The sequence below is a fragment of the Lates calcarifer genome, linkage group LG24, assembly GCF_001640805.2.
Source record: "Lates calcarifer isolate ASB-BC8 linkage group LG24, TLL_Latcal_v3, whole genome shotgun sequence".
NCBI lineage: Eukaryota > Metazoa > Chordata > Actinopteri > Centropomidae > Lates > Lates calcarifer.
Genome location: NC_066856.1, coordinates 19,678,712 through 19,696,460, shown reverse-complemented (window position 1 = coordinate 19,696,460; position 17,749 = coordinate 19,678,712). Strand labels below are relative to the sequence as shown.

Below are 17,749 nucleotides of genomic sequence, written 5' to 3'. Positions count from 1 at the left end.
TGGTTAAATCCCTGTTTTTGTCAATGGAGTCTGGTAGAGATAATTAACAGTGTTTCAGGTTAAACAAGAAGAGGTGGAACAAATATTCTGAGCACATGATGAAAACAGAACAAACTCAGTTTTCAGATCCTGACGACTGAGCTCAGTAAACTCTCTCCCTCTGTTCTCCTCTGCATCATTTCTTGCAGTGTGGAGCTATTTCCAGATGCTAATGGAAGGGTTGCCACCGCCAACCGTTGCTGCGCCGACCAGCCGAACGCGGAGAGGTGCTGAGCGACCCGTTGCCAGGGCGACCGTAGTCTGGCAACTCTTAAGTTCTCAGCGGCTAAAGTAGCAGACGGAGAACTTCTTTACCTTGTTTTCATCCCTCTCTCTCTCTCTCCTTCTCTCCCTCTTCTCCTTCACTGATCTCCACCTGTTTAAACCCTCATCCCCTCTTTACCTCACCCATCTCTCCATCTCCTCACCCTTCATCTTCTCTCCCCTCAAATCATCCCTCCATCTCTCTCCCTTCACCACTCTCTTTCTTTCCTTAATTTTCTTACTCCACTTGTACTTTTTCTTCCTCCCTCCTCCTCTCTCCCTCTCTCTCTCCCTCTCTCCATTTCCCTCCCACTTGGCTGGAGTCGCTCTAAAAATAAAAGCCTCTCAGACGCTGATTGATTGGAGGCTCTCAGGACTCCTGTGGTGGGCGACAGAGAGCGAGAAAGAAAAGAGAGAGAAGGAGAGAAAAAAGGGGGAGGATGGAAACGAAAGCGAGGTGATGGAGAGATGGAAAGAGGGGGAGGCAGGAGAGGAAAAGTGGAGTTGCAGTGGATGTAATTGGCTTTGTCCATGTTGTGTTTGATAACAGATGATGGAGAGACAGAGAGAGAGAGAGAAGATTCAGAAAAGAAAAGTGATGGAGGGATATAAGGTAAAAGAGAAAGATGAAGTAGAAGAGAATAAGAGTCCATTTTTCTATCTTTATCTAAGAACTTCAGTCTATTTCCTTCATGTATTATCAGCTTATGTGAGAAAGCTCTGAAGGATAAAACTTATTCAAGCTAAAATATCAAACATCATGAATTCCTTCATTAAATTAAAGTTTAGTTTCATCATTTGTTGTGTCGTTGTGTTTATGTTTAATTGAATGAACTCAGTTTCATCACTGGTGGCTGTAAATCTGAGAGAATGAAAGATGTGTGGAGGGATGGATGAACCAGCAGCTCCCAGTAAAATCCCTCTCTTTGTCAGTGGAGTCTGGTACTGATATAAAGTGATGTTTCTGGATCTTTCTCTTTAATATAAAGCTCTGTCTCTGTAGGAATCCTCTCCATGATGTTGTCATTGCTTCCAACTGCATCTAAAACTCAGCTAATACATTAATGTCAATGTGTTTTTTATGTATTTCTCCAGAACATAAACAGTTAATCTCCTGAGGGAGCGTCTAATCGGTGCTGGTTTTCCTCTTTTATCTACCTGCCACTTGTTTCATATTTTCTGTTTTAAAAAGAACATGTTGAAGTTTTAAAAACAGAATTAAAATATAACTAAAGAGAGAGAGAGAGAGAGAGAGAGAGATAGACAGTGGAAAGAAATTAAAGCTAACACGACAAATGGAGACAAAGAGAGAGAGGGAGGGTGGACAAGTGGAAAAGTCAGAAGTGATAAAGAACAGGTGTGGGAGGAAAATTAAGGCGAAGACAGCAAATGGACGGAACGAAAGAAAAGATGAGATCGAGGGAGGGAGGGAGGAGTGGGGGAGGGAGGGCAGAAAAGTCAATCCTCCCACAGTTTGTGGAGGAGACACTCGGCTTTAATTTGATTTGAAGTCGTCGTCCAGGATTTTTTCACTTGATGAAGCTTTTTGTTTCGTACAGACGCTGTGATGAGTTCCTTCATCCTCATCTTCATCTGCAGCTTCGTTTTGTTTGTTTGACACACAATCAGCTTCTCGACAATGACGACGACGTGGAAAAGGAGGAAACATGAAGGAGGTGTGTTCAGGAGAACAACGTGTGACGTGATGTTTGCTTTGTGTTTGAATTCTGCAGCAACAAAAACCCAAACTCACGTTACAGACGAGGCACTGGACGAGAAAAGCTGAACCTACATCAGCTCTGAATTAAAGTCTGAAACAGGGAGGTTTAGCTAGTGAGCGTAGAGCTCAGGTTGTTTGTGTAACCACCACCGACAACAGCTGAAGAAAAGGTTTCAGTGTCTTTTAGACAAAATGAGTTTTAAATGTGTTTGATTATGAGAATCTGGGGGCTTCACAACGCAGAAACCTCCATCTTAATAAATGTAATATTTCCATAACTCTTTTTTCAGGCCTCAGTAATGGTCAGAGAACACAAAGTAGAACGACTCTCAAACCAAACTAACTAAAAACCCTGAGTCTCACCACTTGCAGCAGAGCCAGGTATCCGGCGCCCACGTTGTCGAAGTTGACCTTGACTTTGGTCCAGTAGTAGAGCGAGGTGTCGTTGAGCGCCTCGCACTCGGACTTGTTGTTGATGAAGGAGGCGTCGTAGATGTGGCCCGTGCGGTTGACGCAGCGGCCGAACTTCCCGGCGAACAGGTTGACGCCCATGATGCTGAAGATGAGCCAGAAGATGAGACAGACGAGCAGCACGTTCATGATGGAGGGAATCGCCCCGATCAGAGCGTTTACCACCACCTGGACCGACACAGACACACACAGCGTCACACACACACACACTGACTCTGCGTAAAGAGAAGAAATGACTGGAATGTGGATTTATTTTGAAAGGTTTTTGGAGGTAAATCAGCTTCTTCCTGTTGGTGTTCACACACAGAGAATAAGAGCTGAGTCAGCTAATGTCACTGCTACACAAAACTAATTTCAACCTGCCACTCCAGCCCTCCCCATTCTACCCACAATGCAGTTCTTCTACCCAGAATCCCATGCTGAGTGAGCAGCGTTGTGCTGAGCGCAGAGCATGACATGAGAGCTAATCTTATTAGCCAGACAAAGAGGAGAGGAGAGGATGGTGGGAGAGTGAAAGCTCAGATGGTTTTTTTCCCAGCATGCCACACAGGTCCTGAACTTCATGTGAACCAGAGTCAGCGTCCTGTAAACCTCAGTCTGCACGTTCCACCTCTGAAGAGCTGAAGAGCTTCATTACAAAACACTGCTGCTCCAGACCGGACGGAGCAACAATGACTGAGCTGTAAATCAGTTATTCATTTCTTTTAAAGACATTTTCATCTGCAGTGCAGACTGACTTTCACTTAAAAAATATTAATATCTAAAGTAAAATCTCTTTCTATCTTCTGTCTTTTCCTGTCTCCTTGTCTTTCTCGTGCAGAGTGAAGAGTTCTGCAGGACTCTGACTCTGTGATGGCGTCAGTAATACTGATGAACGGGACAGAAACACAGAGAAGGAACTGGATCGTAACCAGGTCATTTACGGACATGCACGGTTCTAATACTGGTACATCTGGAACCAATCAGAGAGCAGGAAATACTGAAGACGATGATGAAATGAAAGGTGAGATGTTAAAAGGTAAAAAGATGTTTTATTGGAAACACACCTGGGCACATAAATATTGTTTTAAAGTGACTTCCAAATACTTTCTGTTTGTCCTGACAGCTCAGTGCTGATACCCGTGTCAGGTGATGCTGCATTCAGGTGCCCAGGTGTGTTTGTGTCTTTAATACTGACTCTTACCCTCATGCCTTCAAATCTGGAGAGGGCTCTGAGGGGACGCAGCGCCCGGAGCGTCCGCAGGGATTTGATGGCTGCAAAGTCTGAATAACCCAACGTGTTGGCCACCAGACTGACCAATGAGACCTGGAGGAGAGAGAGAGAGAGGAGGGAGGATAGAAGAGGAAGGAGGAGAAACAGAAGAGAGAAGCAGGAGAGTTAACTTCTAGACTAATGAGAGACAAAGAGAGAAGGGGAGAGGACTGATCCTGCACCGGCCAATCAGAGCTGAGGACAGACGGAGCTGTTAGTTTAATAATCAGCTGATTCCTGTAAAAAAAAAAACAGAGGATGAATGAAGCCTGTGAGAGTGGGAGTGATGTGAAGAGTTAACGTCACCAGATTTAGTCCTGTGTGGAGAAGACACAGAGAGAGCAGAGGAAGTTTTATTCCTGGGTGTCTTTAGTTCATACATCAGACTGTAACGACGAACGATTTAAAGACTGTTCCTGTCTCTCAGAACAGTAAATATGTCCCCTTTCCTTCAAAGACAGAATGACAGAAACAGCAGCGTCTCTACAGCCCTCTACAGCCACCCAGCTAAGCCCCGCAGACGTGTGGTCGGCCGGTCGAGCTCCGGGTGAGTTCAGCTGGTTCTTACCCTGATACCAGCGAAGCGGGACGCGGCCCGGAGAGGACGCAGAGCCCTGAGCGTCCTCAGCACCCGCATGGTGGTGATCTGGTCCACAGAGACGAACTGAGCCAGCAGACCCACCACTGAGATCTACAGGGCGGTGGTCACACAGTTACTGTTCAACTCTCATCTACGGAGGGGCGGTTAGGACATTTTTCACATCACATGACTCCACTCTGACATTTCCATGAACGTCTCCTCTACATCAACAAACACTGTTCTGTCTCTGTTTACTCTCATTCACTTCTACTTCATCAGTGTTTTATTCAGCGTTAAGCTTCTGCCACTGAAACACAACACTTCCACCTTAAATTTCAAAATAAAAGCCTGTTAGGAGAGGCAATGTACTGTGCCTTTTAATGTGAAACATCTATTTAAGAATGAGTTTCATTCACTGTGGCGTGGAAGTGAAGAAAAACACAGAGAAGTAGAAGCAAACAATGATTAAAATAACAAGACGTTCCTCTGTCTGTGACTGAATCAGAACGTTTTAAAGCTGCAGGTAAAGATGAAGGTAAAATTCTGTAAAATCCCTGTTTTTGTCAGTGGAGTCAAAAGAAAAAGAGTCTCATCTGTCCCATGATAAACGAGCTGTAATCATTATCTTCATCACTGAACGTCACCTTCATCATCATCACTGCTAAATAACAACATTAAAAAGAACTTCACCTTCTCTGTTATCACTGTCATCATCCAACAACAAATCATCAGGTCAATAAACCAATAAACCGATCAATGACTCACATCGACGATGAGGAAGTCGAGCCAGCACCAGTAGTTGGTGAAGTACTTCTTGAAGCCGTAGGCGAGCCACTTGAGCATCATCTCCAGGATGAAGATGTAGGTGAAGATCTTGTCGGCGTACTCCAGCACCACCTTCACCACCTTCCTCTGCTCGATGTAGATGTCCTCAAAGGCCTGAAGGGGGCGGCAGAGAGAGTCGGCGATCAGCTGTCAGCGTACTGCTCTGACGCTAGAATTAGCTTTTCTGTTCATAGAGCTTCAGAATGATTATCTATTTTTATTTCCTACAGAGACAGAGAAACCAGAAACATCACTTTCTATCAGTACCAGACTCCATTGACAAAAACAGGGATTTTACTGGGAGCTGCTGGAATACCACTGCCTCCATCTGTTAGTGTGTTTGTGTTACTGTGAGACTTCAGAAGTAATCAGATACTTTACTGAAGTAAAAGTACCACACAGTAACACAGACACACTAACAGATCAAGGCAGTAGTAGATTTGCAACTCCTGAGTTCTGCTCAGTAAAATTCCTGTTTTTGTCAATGGAGTCTGGTATTGATATATAGAGATGTTTCTGGTTCAACTATATGTTTTAAGTGATTTACGCTGAATAAATTAGAGTGAAATAAATTAAATAAACTGAAGTGTTGTGTCTGACCAGCGCTCCGGAGCTAAGGAGGATCATGAAGATGATGAAGGACTCGAACCAGCTGTGCTCTACGATCTGGTAGCAGGTCTTCCTCATCCTCCACCAGATCTGACCGAGTCCCGCCGTCGTGTCGATGTCACAGCAGTGAAACCTGGCGACGCAGACTGTGGGCGAGAGACACAGACACAGACAGAGAGAGAGAGTTGAACTGAAGGCGTATTATTTATATTTATATTCCATGTTATCTGTTACTGTACAGGCCTCTGTTATCAGCCCTCCTCCATTCATTTCTCCCCTCAGCTACTTTTGTCTCGATGGCATGAAGTTAAACAATATGAGCGTGTGTAGGTTTCAACCAGTGCCTTGCTCCAGGGCACACTGGTATCAACCACACACACACACACACACACACACACACAGGGCCATGTCATGTCTGCTTTGTTGTCGCACATGGATGACCCTGAGCATAAAGTGCTCCATCTATCCTGTTGGTTGATTTGTGTGTTTCTTGTGTTCAGATGCCTTTCAGCATGAAAACATGTATTCTGTACAGTGTGTGTGTGTGTGTGTGTGTGTGTTGTCTTGCGTAACTTATGGCTATCTGACAGATGCTGAGCTTCCTCTTCCCTGTGTGTGTGTGTGTGTGTAATGGAGTGATGATTACAACAGATTGTACCATTCACTTCAGATTCATATTTACTTTATTCACATTACTGTAAGAAGGTGGACGAACACTGTATTTAACCTCCTTAAACTTTTTTTCCCCCATTCAAATTTCCCTTAGCTTTTCTTTAGATTTAAGGAAAAATAAATGCTGCGTGATGGGAACATAACATAATTGTTTTATAAACATTTACCTAACCAATATCAGTCCAGTATTAGGTCTCTTTTAGCTCTGGTTTGAGCCACCAAACTCCACTGACAAAAACGGCAATTTTACCGAGCAGAACACAGGAGCTGCTGCCTCCATCTGTCAGTGTGTCTGTGTTACTGTGTGGTACTTTTACTTCAGAAATGTATCTGATTACTTCCTCCACCACTGAAAGTCGCACAGTAACACAAACACACTAACAGTGGTATTCCAGCAGCTCCTGTGTTCTGCTCGGTAAAATTTCTGTTTTTGTCAATGGAGTCTGGTACTGATAAAACAACTGTTTCTGGTTGAACAAAAAGGATCTTCCTCTTTAATAAACTGCACAGATCTTGTACACCACTGAACTTTGTACACTGTTCCTGAGAAACCATCAGTGTCTTTATTAAACATCAGCAGTATGTTTGATTTCATATCTTGAGACAGAGCATGTTGATGGTCTGAAAGCAGCTGGATGAAGCCTGAAACAGATGGGATCACTCGCTGACTTGTTATTTGTTGCAGTGCATCATCCGCCGAGTCAGTGAGCGCTGATAACGAGAGGATCGGATTCCCGTCCTCCCGTCTTATCGGCTGCCTGTGGCACTAAAAGCTTGTCGCTAACGTTTCCAAATTCAATCAGCGTGTCTGCGAGCGGTGACCGGGACGACGAACCGCAACCTGACGTTCGCTCACAATCAGGACCGGGAACTTCAGAGGAGTGATTGGTCGACTGAGTGATGCTGACGTGCCCTCCAGCAAGGCATGATGGGGGCTCAGGAGCTGACAGAGGGAGAGTGCTGGGAAAGGCGGTCAAGATGTGGCTGAAAAAATAATCTAATCTCGGTCAACCAAGTTTTGAAAATGTAATAAAAACTGTCCTTTGTCCAAACATACTTCTTTCTAAGCCTTAATATCTTCATAAATAAAAGATATTTTCCTAGATTTCCGGAGTTGCATCAGAAGACGTAAAATTACCTAGTAAAAATTTAAATTCTTGTGGGAAAAAAGCACAGACTTTAAATTTCAGGAGAGAAGTTTGGGATTTTTCCATTCCCATCAATTAAGAGTTTACTTTCGGCCATCTTGTGGCCACTAAGAGAACTGCAGCTTAAACGGAAGAGAAATAAGGATAAAGAAAGATAAAGAGCTGCTGGAATACCACTGCCTCCATCTGTTAGTGTGTCTGTGTTACTGTGTGGTACTTTTACTTCAGTAAAGTATCTGATTACTTCCTCCACCACTGAAAGTCACACAGCAACACAAACACACTAACAGTGGTATTCCAGCAGCTCCCGTGTTCTGCTCAGTAAAATTACTGTTTTTGTCAATGGAGTCTGGTACTGATACAGACTGAGGATTCTGATTGGACAAAAAGGATCACAGTCTGTCCACACTGACTTCGAAACTCTTCATCACCACTGTAAACATGGCAGGTATCAGCTTTAATGAACAGAAAGTAAGAACTAATTCATATCTGGAGTAAATAACTTGAACCTTTCTCCTGTTGTTGACCAAGAGCTGCTCCTCACTCTGCTGATTGCAGCGTCCGCCTACCTCTGTAATTAGAGCTCTGATTACCTCTGCTTTCTGTTTCCATGGTTACTAATAGGCTTTTCCCTGATACGCCGGTTGAGTAATCCAATGAAAACAAGCGAGTGGTAATCCGACACTCAATCAGCCCACTTGGCAGAGTTATTATCAACGTGTGTGTTAGGAAACCCCCTCTCTGCCTGTGCTGAAGGTGGCCTTAATAAACACTTCTGCAGGGATAAACTTTTATCGAACGCGGCTCTAAATGCCTCATTACATCACCTGTTGGTCGAGCCGACGCCTCCTTCGGTCGCGCTCGCTCTCTGCTGCGCGCGGCATTGATCCGCTATCGAACGCTACTCAGAAAACGCTGCTGAATGATCCCCTGCCAGGTGATTGCATTTGACCCTCGCTGCCTCCACATAAATACACACACACGGAATATAAACACACACATCTGTAAAGCACCTGCAGAGTCAACTCCACCTTAGAAACTGTTCTGAACCTGAGATGCTGCACAAACAAATATTTACATTTCTAAATGCATCAATGCATTTACAGTTCAAAGTTTGACGTTAATAACTTGTGGTTTTTCTGTTTCAGGTGATTGAACATTTAAAGTCAACTCTGTTTGAGAAAATGGACGCCATTGGCTTTCTGCAGTCGTCCAACACCGGCTCTGTTCAGCTGATCTTTACCTCAGACCACGAAGAAGGAGTTCAGTGGTCGCCATTTTGACTTTAAATATCACACGCAAACCACAAAAGTTATTAACGTCAAACTTTCTGTGCAATTACTCAAAGAGCTGAGCTGCAGTTCTATTTTAAAATATCCAATAAATCCATTACATGTCATTTTCTACTGGTGTTATTTCAGTAAAGTGTTAGAACAAGAAGTTCTATAAGTCTATTTTCACCAGAGGAGCAGACTGTGAGCTCACGTTGAGAAGAACATTTTAAATCGATCGAGACAAAGCACCGGAGCCTCGGCGCTCTGACTGAGTGACTGAGGAGGCGGCGTGTCGCCGTCTTGCTCAAGAGGACTTCAGCAGCAAGAGTCGCACCTGAGACCTTTCGGCAGGCAGCCCATGCTGCTGCTGCTGCTTCATACACACTGCTCACTGAGGCAGAAACACACACACTCAAATTTTCCCTCTCAATCGCGTGTCGCGCAGCATCACAACATTAACCAATGAGTTGGCATTTAGACGACTAATGGGGCAGCTAATCTAATGCCTGCTGTCAGCACAGACGTGTGTGTGTGTGTGTGTGTGTGAGAATACATGAAGGTGCTGGATTGCCTATGGTTTTTATATTTGCATGTGAGCCAATATAATTAGATTGTTTTTAATGTATGTTAGTGAATGATGTACTTTATCTGAGCCTGCAGGGTGTATGAGTGTGTGTGTGTGTGTGTGTGTGGTTGAATGGAGATAACAGTGGAATAATGAGTAACTGTGCCACAGTGAGTGAATCTTTCTGTCTCGACAGTAGAGAGTAATCCTGGTTGAACTCCAGCTTCCTGATGTGTTTGTGTCCCTTTGATTTCTGCAGTATTTGTGACCGATAAACATCTGGAAACAGGAAACAACTGCAGCTACACAGTGATAAAAATTATCCTGGTGTAAGGAATGTAAGGAATCCTCTCCATAATGTCAGTGACAGAAACAAGAACTATCTGCATCAATCATTTACAGCCTCAAACATGGGAAATAAGGCTCAGGTTTAAACGTCTCTTTAACTGATCTTATATTAATCTTCTCATTAACACAGCTGCAAAGCAAACGTCTGAAAACGCTGGAATAATCCTTTAAACCAGGTCCTTCATGGGTCAAGTATCCCTGAGCACCTTCTCAGCTCAGTGTACACAGTGTTAATTATTTCCCCTTTAATCCAGACGTACAGACCGAGTGTTTGGTTTGACTCAGGTAAAAACAGGAAATCTAAAAACCAAGCCGTCGACCTTCATTCATCTGACGAGTCTCTTTCCGCTGCAGCGTCTCCGACTCGTTAGCGCCGCTTGCTGAGACGTTCCCGTTCGACCGACCTTTCGTCTTGCGTGATGAATAATTAGCGGCGGGGGAGCGTCGCCATTCAGGCCGACACACACACTCCGTCTTGCTGACAGCCAGAGGGAGCAGCAGGGAGGCGCTGTGTTGTTTGTGCTTTGTAATCACAGCATGGAGGAACACACACACAAAGACACATAGAGGCACAATCCTTCTAGTTGAACAGAAGCTGCGCACACACACACATAGATCATTAGAAGCTGAAACTCGAAGCACAGAGGCCTCACTCCACCTTCAACCAAATAACCGACTCTTTCACTCATTACAGTAGAAGCCAAATATCAGCACATTGGTTCAACATATTAGAGCTGCTCCCTAAAACTGACCTGCATCAGACAGGAAGTCCCTGATTCAACTCCAAAAACTCTGTCGACGAGTCATTAGACTTAAAATGACCGAACTACAAAACTAGAGACTTGATGAAAACAGGGCAGAGTGACTCGTTTCTGTTTCTGCTCTGATACTCTCAGCTCAGGTGAGGTCTACCTGCTGACAGCTGCCTTTAGGTACAGCCTTTAAACACACTGCGGTTTGATTACCAGCCGCAGTGACGAATCCAAAGTCATCACGAGTCAAAACTACACGACCGTGAGTTTAAACGTGTGATAGATGTTAACAACGCAGACGGGGATTTGTCCTGAACTTCCAGATGGCCTCTTTGCCTCTGCACACGCTGTAACGCAAACTGCAAACACACACACTCTCACACACACAGCTGGTGTCTGCCTGCTGTTGTTAGTCATTTTTCTGGCCTACTTCTGCAGCAGCTGGCCGATCCTCAGGAACCGCTGCTCCTACAAACGTACACATTAACACACGGGTAACACGGTGCTGTGTCAGCACGCCGCTGGTGCTGGTCCGACGCGAGGGGACCAGGAGCTGAGTCAGGAGGGAGGCCAGGTGGCAGCAGTGGCACGCCGGAGGTCGGAATCTGTTTCTGGGGCCCAAAATCTGTTGATACCACCAAGGGCAAAAGGTCAACAGGTCATCTCCTCCTCTTTCAGTTCGTCCTGTCTGCCTTCTCTTCTCTTTGTCTCTTTTCATTTCACTTGCTTTTCGCTCAGGTGTTTTTCCGTCATTGTGTCCCATTTATCGCTTCACTGTTTTATATCTTACACATTTCTTTTTCCTCTCCTCTTCTCCTTTTTAATTCTCTTCCCTGGTGCGACTCCTTTTCTCCTTTCCTTTCTTTTTCTATTTTTCCCTTCTCTCTTTTCTTCTCCTCTCCCATCTCTTTTCTCCAAACCCTCTCTTTCTTCCTTTCATCACAACTACTTCCTTTTTTCCTTTGTTTCTCTTCTCTCACATCCTCTTCTTCTCGGTTTCTTTTCCTCCTCCCTCCTTTGTCATGTCGTTTTCTCCTCTTCCTCGTCGTGTATCTCAGACCTGCTGTTGACAAAACTGTGCAGCAGGTGAACAGTTTTGTTCATGTTTCATCGCTCTTCTGTCGCTGCTCCGGCGGCTGATCTGAGTCCAGCCAGTGACAAACGCCTGCCTGCTGTGAAGGACTCTGCTGAATCAGGAAGAAGCAGGCGGCGTGTTGGGACAGTGGCGATGAACACATCAATCTTCTAAATGAATCAAAGCTAATACAACATCTGCTGCTTGGCACACACTTTCACACAAAGCTCCTCTCGCAGGAAATGGATGGAAACACAGTCGATACCGATACCTGGCCTCATTTCTATGGTGCCTGTGTGAATTAAGTTTTTTATTTGTCGGTCAGTGTTTGAGCTACAAATACTGTATGTCACACCTTAGGGTCTTGCTAATGTACTCGCTGCAGGTGTTGGGGAAGCTTTTTTGTTGTTTTTGCTCCTTGTAGAGGGTTTTCCAGCTGGCTGGCCTGAATCTGTCTGAGCTCCCCCTCCCCTTTTATTTACCTCACATTACCTCTGAAATCCACATGGGATTTATCAACTGAAAATGTTATTTAGAGGTTTAAGCAATTTGAAATTTGTCCTTTTCATCTGAAGTCTGATCAGATGTCACAAAATCATTAACATAAACTATTTCCTTCACTCTCTCTCCTCTGTCTCTGTCTCTGTGTCGTGGTCATGCTAGCTGCAGCTGATCTGTGTCTAAGACAAATCTCTGTGCTCCAGGAGGAAACCAGCTGAGTCAGGAAGGAAACAAGGTGTTTGCTTTTCACCTGGGTTAGTCAGTACAGGATCATAAATCTCATTATGAAAGTACTGGGGCGAGTGGTTGGGGGGGACGGGCTTCATGGTTACTGAAAACATCATGTAACTGCAGGGTCACATCTTCAAATTCTACCCCCAAAGGCTCTGAACCACCAACCTGATTACTCACTGTTACACAGCTTCACACATCAAAATCCAACCACCACAGATCGAGATCACCACAACCAGACCGGACGTGAAAAGGGAAAACTAGAGCACTCCACTCATTTAGCATAAAGTCAGACTCATATGATCAACATGAAAAAACAGGAATAAAATCATTGCAGCAGAACCAGAAATATTGTCTTTTTTATTCCATGTATTATTATTTGCTGTCGAAATCTGGCGCCTACATTTCCCACAATGCAACTCAACTACAGACAGTTAGACAGCCAACAGCAGCTACTGACACCTGGAGCCTTTAGCCTACAGAGGAGATGAGGGAGGGAGCTAGAGACGTCTGAGCAGAGCTATTTCTTCATCCTCTCATGTTGAACTGAGGGCAGGATGCTACAGTGACTCGCTATCGCTAAGTAGTATTATGGCGCTAGCTGGTTAGCATGCTAACTTCAGGAGAAGAAAAGAAGTGACAGGAGTAAAAGCAAAGTCATCAGGCATCATTTTCCACTGCTGGAGACAGCTCTCGTCGAGTAAGGGAATGTTTGGACGCTGAACTCGCAACATTTCTTCAAGACAAGTAAGTGAAACAGCTGCTAATGCTAACGTTAGCTATATAGCGACAGCTAAAACATAAAAAATGTCTACAAAAAAAAATTCGTAAAATCCAGAAATGATTGATTCAATTAGTAGAAATGATTATGGGAGAAATCAAAAACACATTTCCATGTTTGATTGTCTGTACACTCTCAGTCGTCACTAATGAAAACTAAAGGTTAAAACAGATAAAAAATTGAAACTAACGCTTTAAATCCTGCTTTGCAAAGACTTTTCTTTGCTCTGATTATGAGCACATTTGTCTTATGTTGGTGAAACTGCAAAAACTATAGCGTGAAGAAAACTGGACTGACTGATCTCGTTGTGTAATATGTAAATGTACAGCTGGTTGTCATCTGCATAGAGACAGAGATAAATGTTCTTTGGCCGTCAACAGAACAAAATACGTCATAGCTCTCTAGGAACTGGGATTTCATTGGCTGCTGTTAGTCCAATAGTACTCCAGTGTTCCCCCAACATGTCTTCCCCTCCTGTCTCTGTGTCGCGGTCATGCTAGCTGCACTGATCTGTGTCTAAGACAAATCTCTGTGCTCCAGGAGGAAACCGGCTGAGTCAGGAAGGAAACAAGGTGTTTGCTTTTCAGCTGGGTTAGTCAGTACAGGATCATAAATCTCATTCTGAAAGTTTTGGGGCGAGAGGGTGGGGGGACGGGCTTCATGGCTATGAAAACATGAAACTGTAGAGGTAACAGCTTCGAAGCATTAGCACATAAAAGATTATACTGCCACCATGTTTACCCCACACATTTATAACCGTAGTAGATTTTAAAGATGGATTTATGACGATGAAGAAGTCTTGTAATGAGTATGTGAGTGTGTTAATCGCAGTGTCAATGCATGAGCACCATTTCAGGTCAGAAACACTTTGTATTTTTTGTAGAAGATAAAGATAAGGAAGAAATGGAGAGTGCTCGTTTGGTAAACATGTAAACTATCAACAGAATATCAGTCCTATTCTTGTTGAGACTAATTTGACTTTAGGGGCAAGTGCATTAATTTAAAGCAGCATAATGTACCTTTGATGAGCGACAGCGCCCTCTGCAGTTCTCTGAGTGGTAATTAATTCTGCCAGCCTCCAAATCTGAGCAGTTAAGTGTTGAGTGGAGCTTTCCGATGTGTGTGTACTTACTGTCTGGGAAGCAGTTGTCGGGGTCCATGGCCTCCTCAGCCATCTCTGAGTACTCGTCCTCTTCCTCTCCAGGCTTCCTCAGGTCCACCGTGCTGCCCTCTGATAGGCTGATGTCGTCTTTCTGCTGGACGAAAGAGCAGGGGTCAGCCAATCAGAAGCAACTGTGGGAAAAACCAACACTACTCGTGCCATCTTGAATTTTGTAAATTTAGGGACCTGTGCTGTAATGAGGAAACGTCCAGGGTGTGGTTTTTGATGTGGTATTAATAGTTTTTGTCCAAGAGAATGGTTTGTATTCTTCCTTTAGTTTTAGTTTTGTTCTAGGTATAATTTGTGTAGAGTATGGGTTGTGTTTGTGTGATCATCAACGTCATTTTGCCGCAGTCGAGGCTGAATGAGTCAGATTTAATGTTACGTAACTGACAGGAGTCCTGGCTGAGAAATCAGAGAGAGGCATCACCTTCCGAACCCTCCCTCCCACCGCCGGGAAAACTGCCGTCTGTTCACTTTGACTCTCAGAGATCTGGACAAAACCAGACATCAGGAAATCCCCCCCCTCACCCCCTCCATCCCAGCTGACTTCAAAGGTCCCTGTTAGCTAAGCATCATGGGAGTTTAACTTTACAAAGGGACGAGGGAGATGGAGGGATAGAAGACAGGTTTTTCTGCTGAGAGCTGAGGAAGGAAATTTGGCAAGTTCTGTTAAATGTCTGGACAAAGACACAGCGGGGGTGTGTGTGTGTGTGTGTGTGTGTGTGTGTGTGGACAGGTGAGCTAACTACCTGAGTCAACAGCTAACTCATGAATACATTCAAAGTCTGGGAACAGAGAGCGGCCGCTGTGACGAATGCCAGCCTTGGACACACACACACACACAGGTGAAGCCAAACGGACATGAATACACACCTAATCTCTGACACACACTTACACGTGGAAAGAGATCCACACAAAAACTGGATAATGTAACACACACACACACACACACGCAGCAGCCTTGGGCTGAAACCTCGTGACAACTGACGTCCATAATGAGGGGTTTAAATGTATTTCTATTCATAAGCTGTTTCTATTGTGCTGCCAGAGAAGATCTGAAGGCAGTGAAACACATTCAGGGCCTGTAAGTAATCTGATTACTGTCATCGGAGTAAAAGGATAAGGCTGCAGGAGGAACTTGGGTTTTATTTTGTTGGTTCTGTTCATTTCTATTAGTTATAATAATGTACTCATCGTGTTAGTTCACTGTGGGAATCAAAACCCTTCAAAAGTCAGTTCTGCAAATATTAAACGAGGAGGGAAAAACAAGAGAAGAGAAAACGTCACGTTAGAGCTGCAGCCAGGAGTCGTCGTGTCATCACTCTAAGTGTCTGACTACATTATGGATAGGATTCCTACAGAGACAGATTAAAGAGTTAGAACAGTCTGAACCTGTCAGTGACAGAAACAATCATCAGTTTTCTAACAGCTGGTTCAGTTTTGGTTTATCTTCCAGCCTCCAGCTGCAGCCATTTAACATTTCCTATGAGATACTGAACAGAACTTTTACTTTAAAAACCCTGGATCCCAAATTAACGTTCCCATTTTTCATGAAGCCGACTGAAACGTACGGCTAAACACAATTTTTGTTTTTATGACCTGCTTGCTCAGCTTCACGTGTGATGACATATACAGTCTTTATTTTGTGCTGGAGAAGTTAATCTTCGCCTTATTTTAGCCACAGCACATTATCTGTTTCAGAGACGCTGCTCATCTCACTAAATTTAAGCGTCTGCATTTCTGCCTCAGTTTTTCTCTGTTGTCTTTTCTCTCATCTCTCTGTCCTTTTTTCTATTTTTCTCTCTCAGCCTGTAAAGATGAAATATATTTTATTTCTGCATTTCTTAGCACAAAACATCCAAAATGTCCGCCTGCAGAGACAAAGTACGTTGTGTACGTCCTCGTTAGCAGCAAACATACCATTCCTCCTGCCCAGAGAGGACGGACAACGCGACGTGCCTCAGTTTAACGATGAGTGAATGAAACGTCTAACATAACATTTAGAAAGAGGAGAACGAAGAGGTTAAAAGCAGAGAGAGAACGATGAGGGAAGGATTTACAGCCACATTCGAGTCTGTTAACAGTCTGATCGCTGTCTCTGATGTCCCTTAATAACGTGTTAAGACACAGAAAACTCAGGTAAACACACAGGAGTGATGAGAAGGTGAAGGACGAGTCCCGAGGTTTCAGTGTTGAGAGGATGGAGATGCCAGACTGGTTCAACAGGTAAAAACAGACTCAAACATTCTTCAGTGTGTAGTAACACACCCAGGACCACAGCTACAAATATGTCTGAGATGTGTGTGTGTTTGTACAGTGCAGCAGGATTTGTTTTTTGCAGTGTATCTGTGATGTGACTCCGACAGACGCAGGGTGTTTTGATGTCGGTTATTTCATAACAGACAGGAGAAATCAAAGCAGAGCTGCAGCGTCCATCTCCCACCACCTGTCCCTGCAGACAACACCTGTACGTCTGCGGGGGTCAAAGGTCATCAGCTAGAGACTGCAGGGGTGGGCGGGGGCGGGGTCACAGTCAGTTTTACAGGGCAGTAAACACACAGCAGCTGTGGATAAAGTACACCTGGCACAGATACAGTAAAGTCACCTCCACACGAGCTCAGGTGTTAGACACGGACTCGTGGTCTAATGTGACCTGAAGGAACCTGGTTCTGACCTGACTGGGAACCCAGATCTAGTCTAAAACTCTTTCCAATTCTCTAAAACTAAAGAAGCATCATTATATCTCACTGCCAGACTCCATTAACAAAACCAGTCATTTTACTGAGCAGAACACGGGACGTTTTAAGATCATGTGACTACTCTGTTCACAGCACTGTCACAGCATGAATGTATGGAGGGCAACTTCTAACAACTGCCCCTGTAAAACACTGCAGTCTGACCTTTGACCTTGGCTGTTGACTGTGCCCACCTCGACCGTCCGATTCGAGCTTTACGAGACGGTAAAACCACGTTCTGTGATTTATGACGCCATTAAAGCGCAGGTCAGCTATTTAATCATTACATAACCAAACACAGAGGTCTATTAACACAGAGCGCTGGAGCAGCTTAACAGCTTCTATTTACAGTGAGCTGTTTGTGTACCGAAAATAAATTACATACAAAAGACCTGGAGGGAGAGGAGAGATGGGGCGAGAGATACAGAGAGGTGGAGAGGGAGAGAAAGAACAGTAAATTACAGCTGGGAGAGAGGTGGAGATAACAAGAGAGAGACGAATGAATGCTCCTCCTGTGGCATTCAGCAGCAGTGGCTGGCACTGTTAGCATTACTGTTAGCTTAGCTGCTATCTGCTGATATATATATGTAGCTGCACTGTTTGCTTTTCAAGAAGGTTTAAGATGCTAGCTTCATTTTTACATGATTACTCCTGTTTTTAAACCCTCAGTTCGTTTCTGAATAGATTTGAAGTGATGCTGTTGTTTTATAAATCATTTAACAGCCTGAGGCTATTAATCATC

General features: G+C 44.2%; 1 protein-coding gene and 1 long non-coding RNA gene across 2 annotated transcripts in view; one reads left to right on the top strand and one right to left on the bottom strand.

Moving 5' to 3' along the window:
• Nucleotides 1-17,749, bottom strand: part of LOC108884986 (sodium channel protein type 5 subunit alpha-like) — an 88,790-nt gene that overhangs the window by 6,137 nt on the left and 64,904 nt on the right. The window contains 5 exon segments of the mRNA XM_051067003.1: nucleotides 2,387-2,662; nucleotides 3,678-3,800; nucleotides 5,092-5,265; nucleotides 5,752-5,906; nucleotides 14,240-14,363. Of these exon segments, the coding sequence (XP_050922960.1) occupies nucleotides 2,387-2,662; nucleotides 3,678-3,800; nucleotides 5,092-5,265; nucleotides 5,752-5,906; nucleotides 14,240-14,363 (852 nt within the window).
• On the top strand, nucleotides 2,931-5,079 carry LOC108884987 (uncharacterized). The gene is made up of 3 exons (XR_001961146.2): nucleotides 2,931-3,176; nucleotides 3,315-3,497; nucleotides 4,204-5,079. It is a non-coding gene; the product is annotated as an uncharacterized LOC108884987 (long non-coding RNA).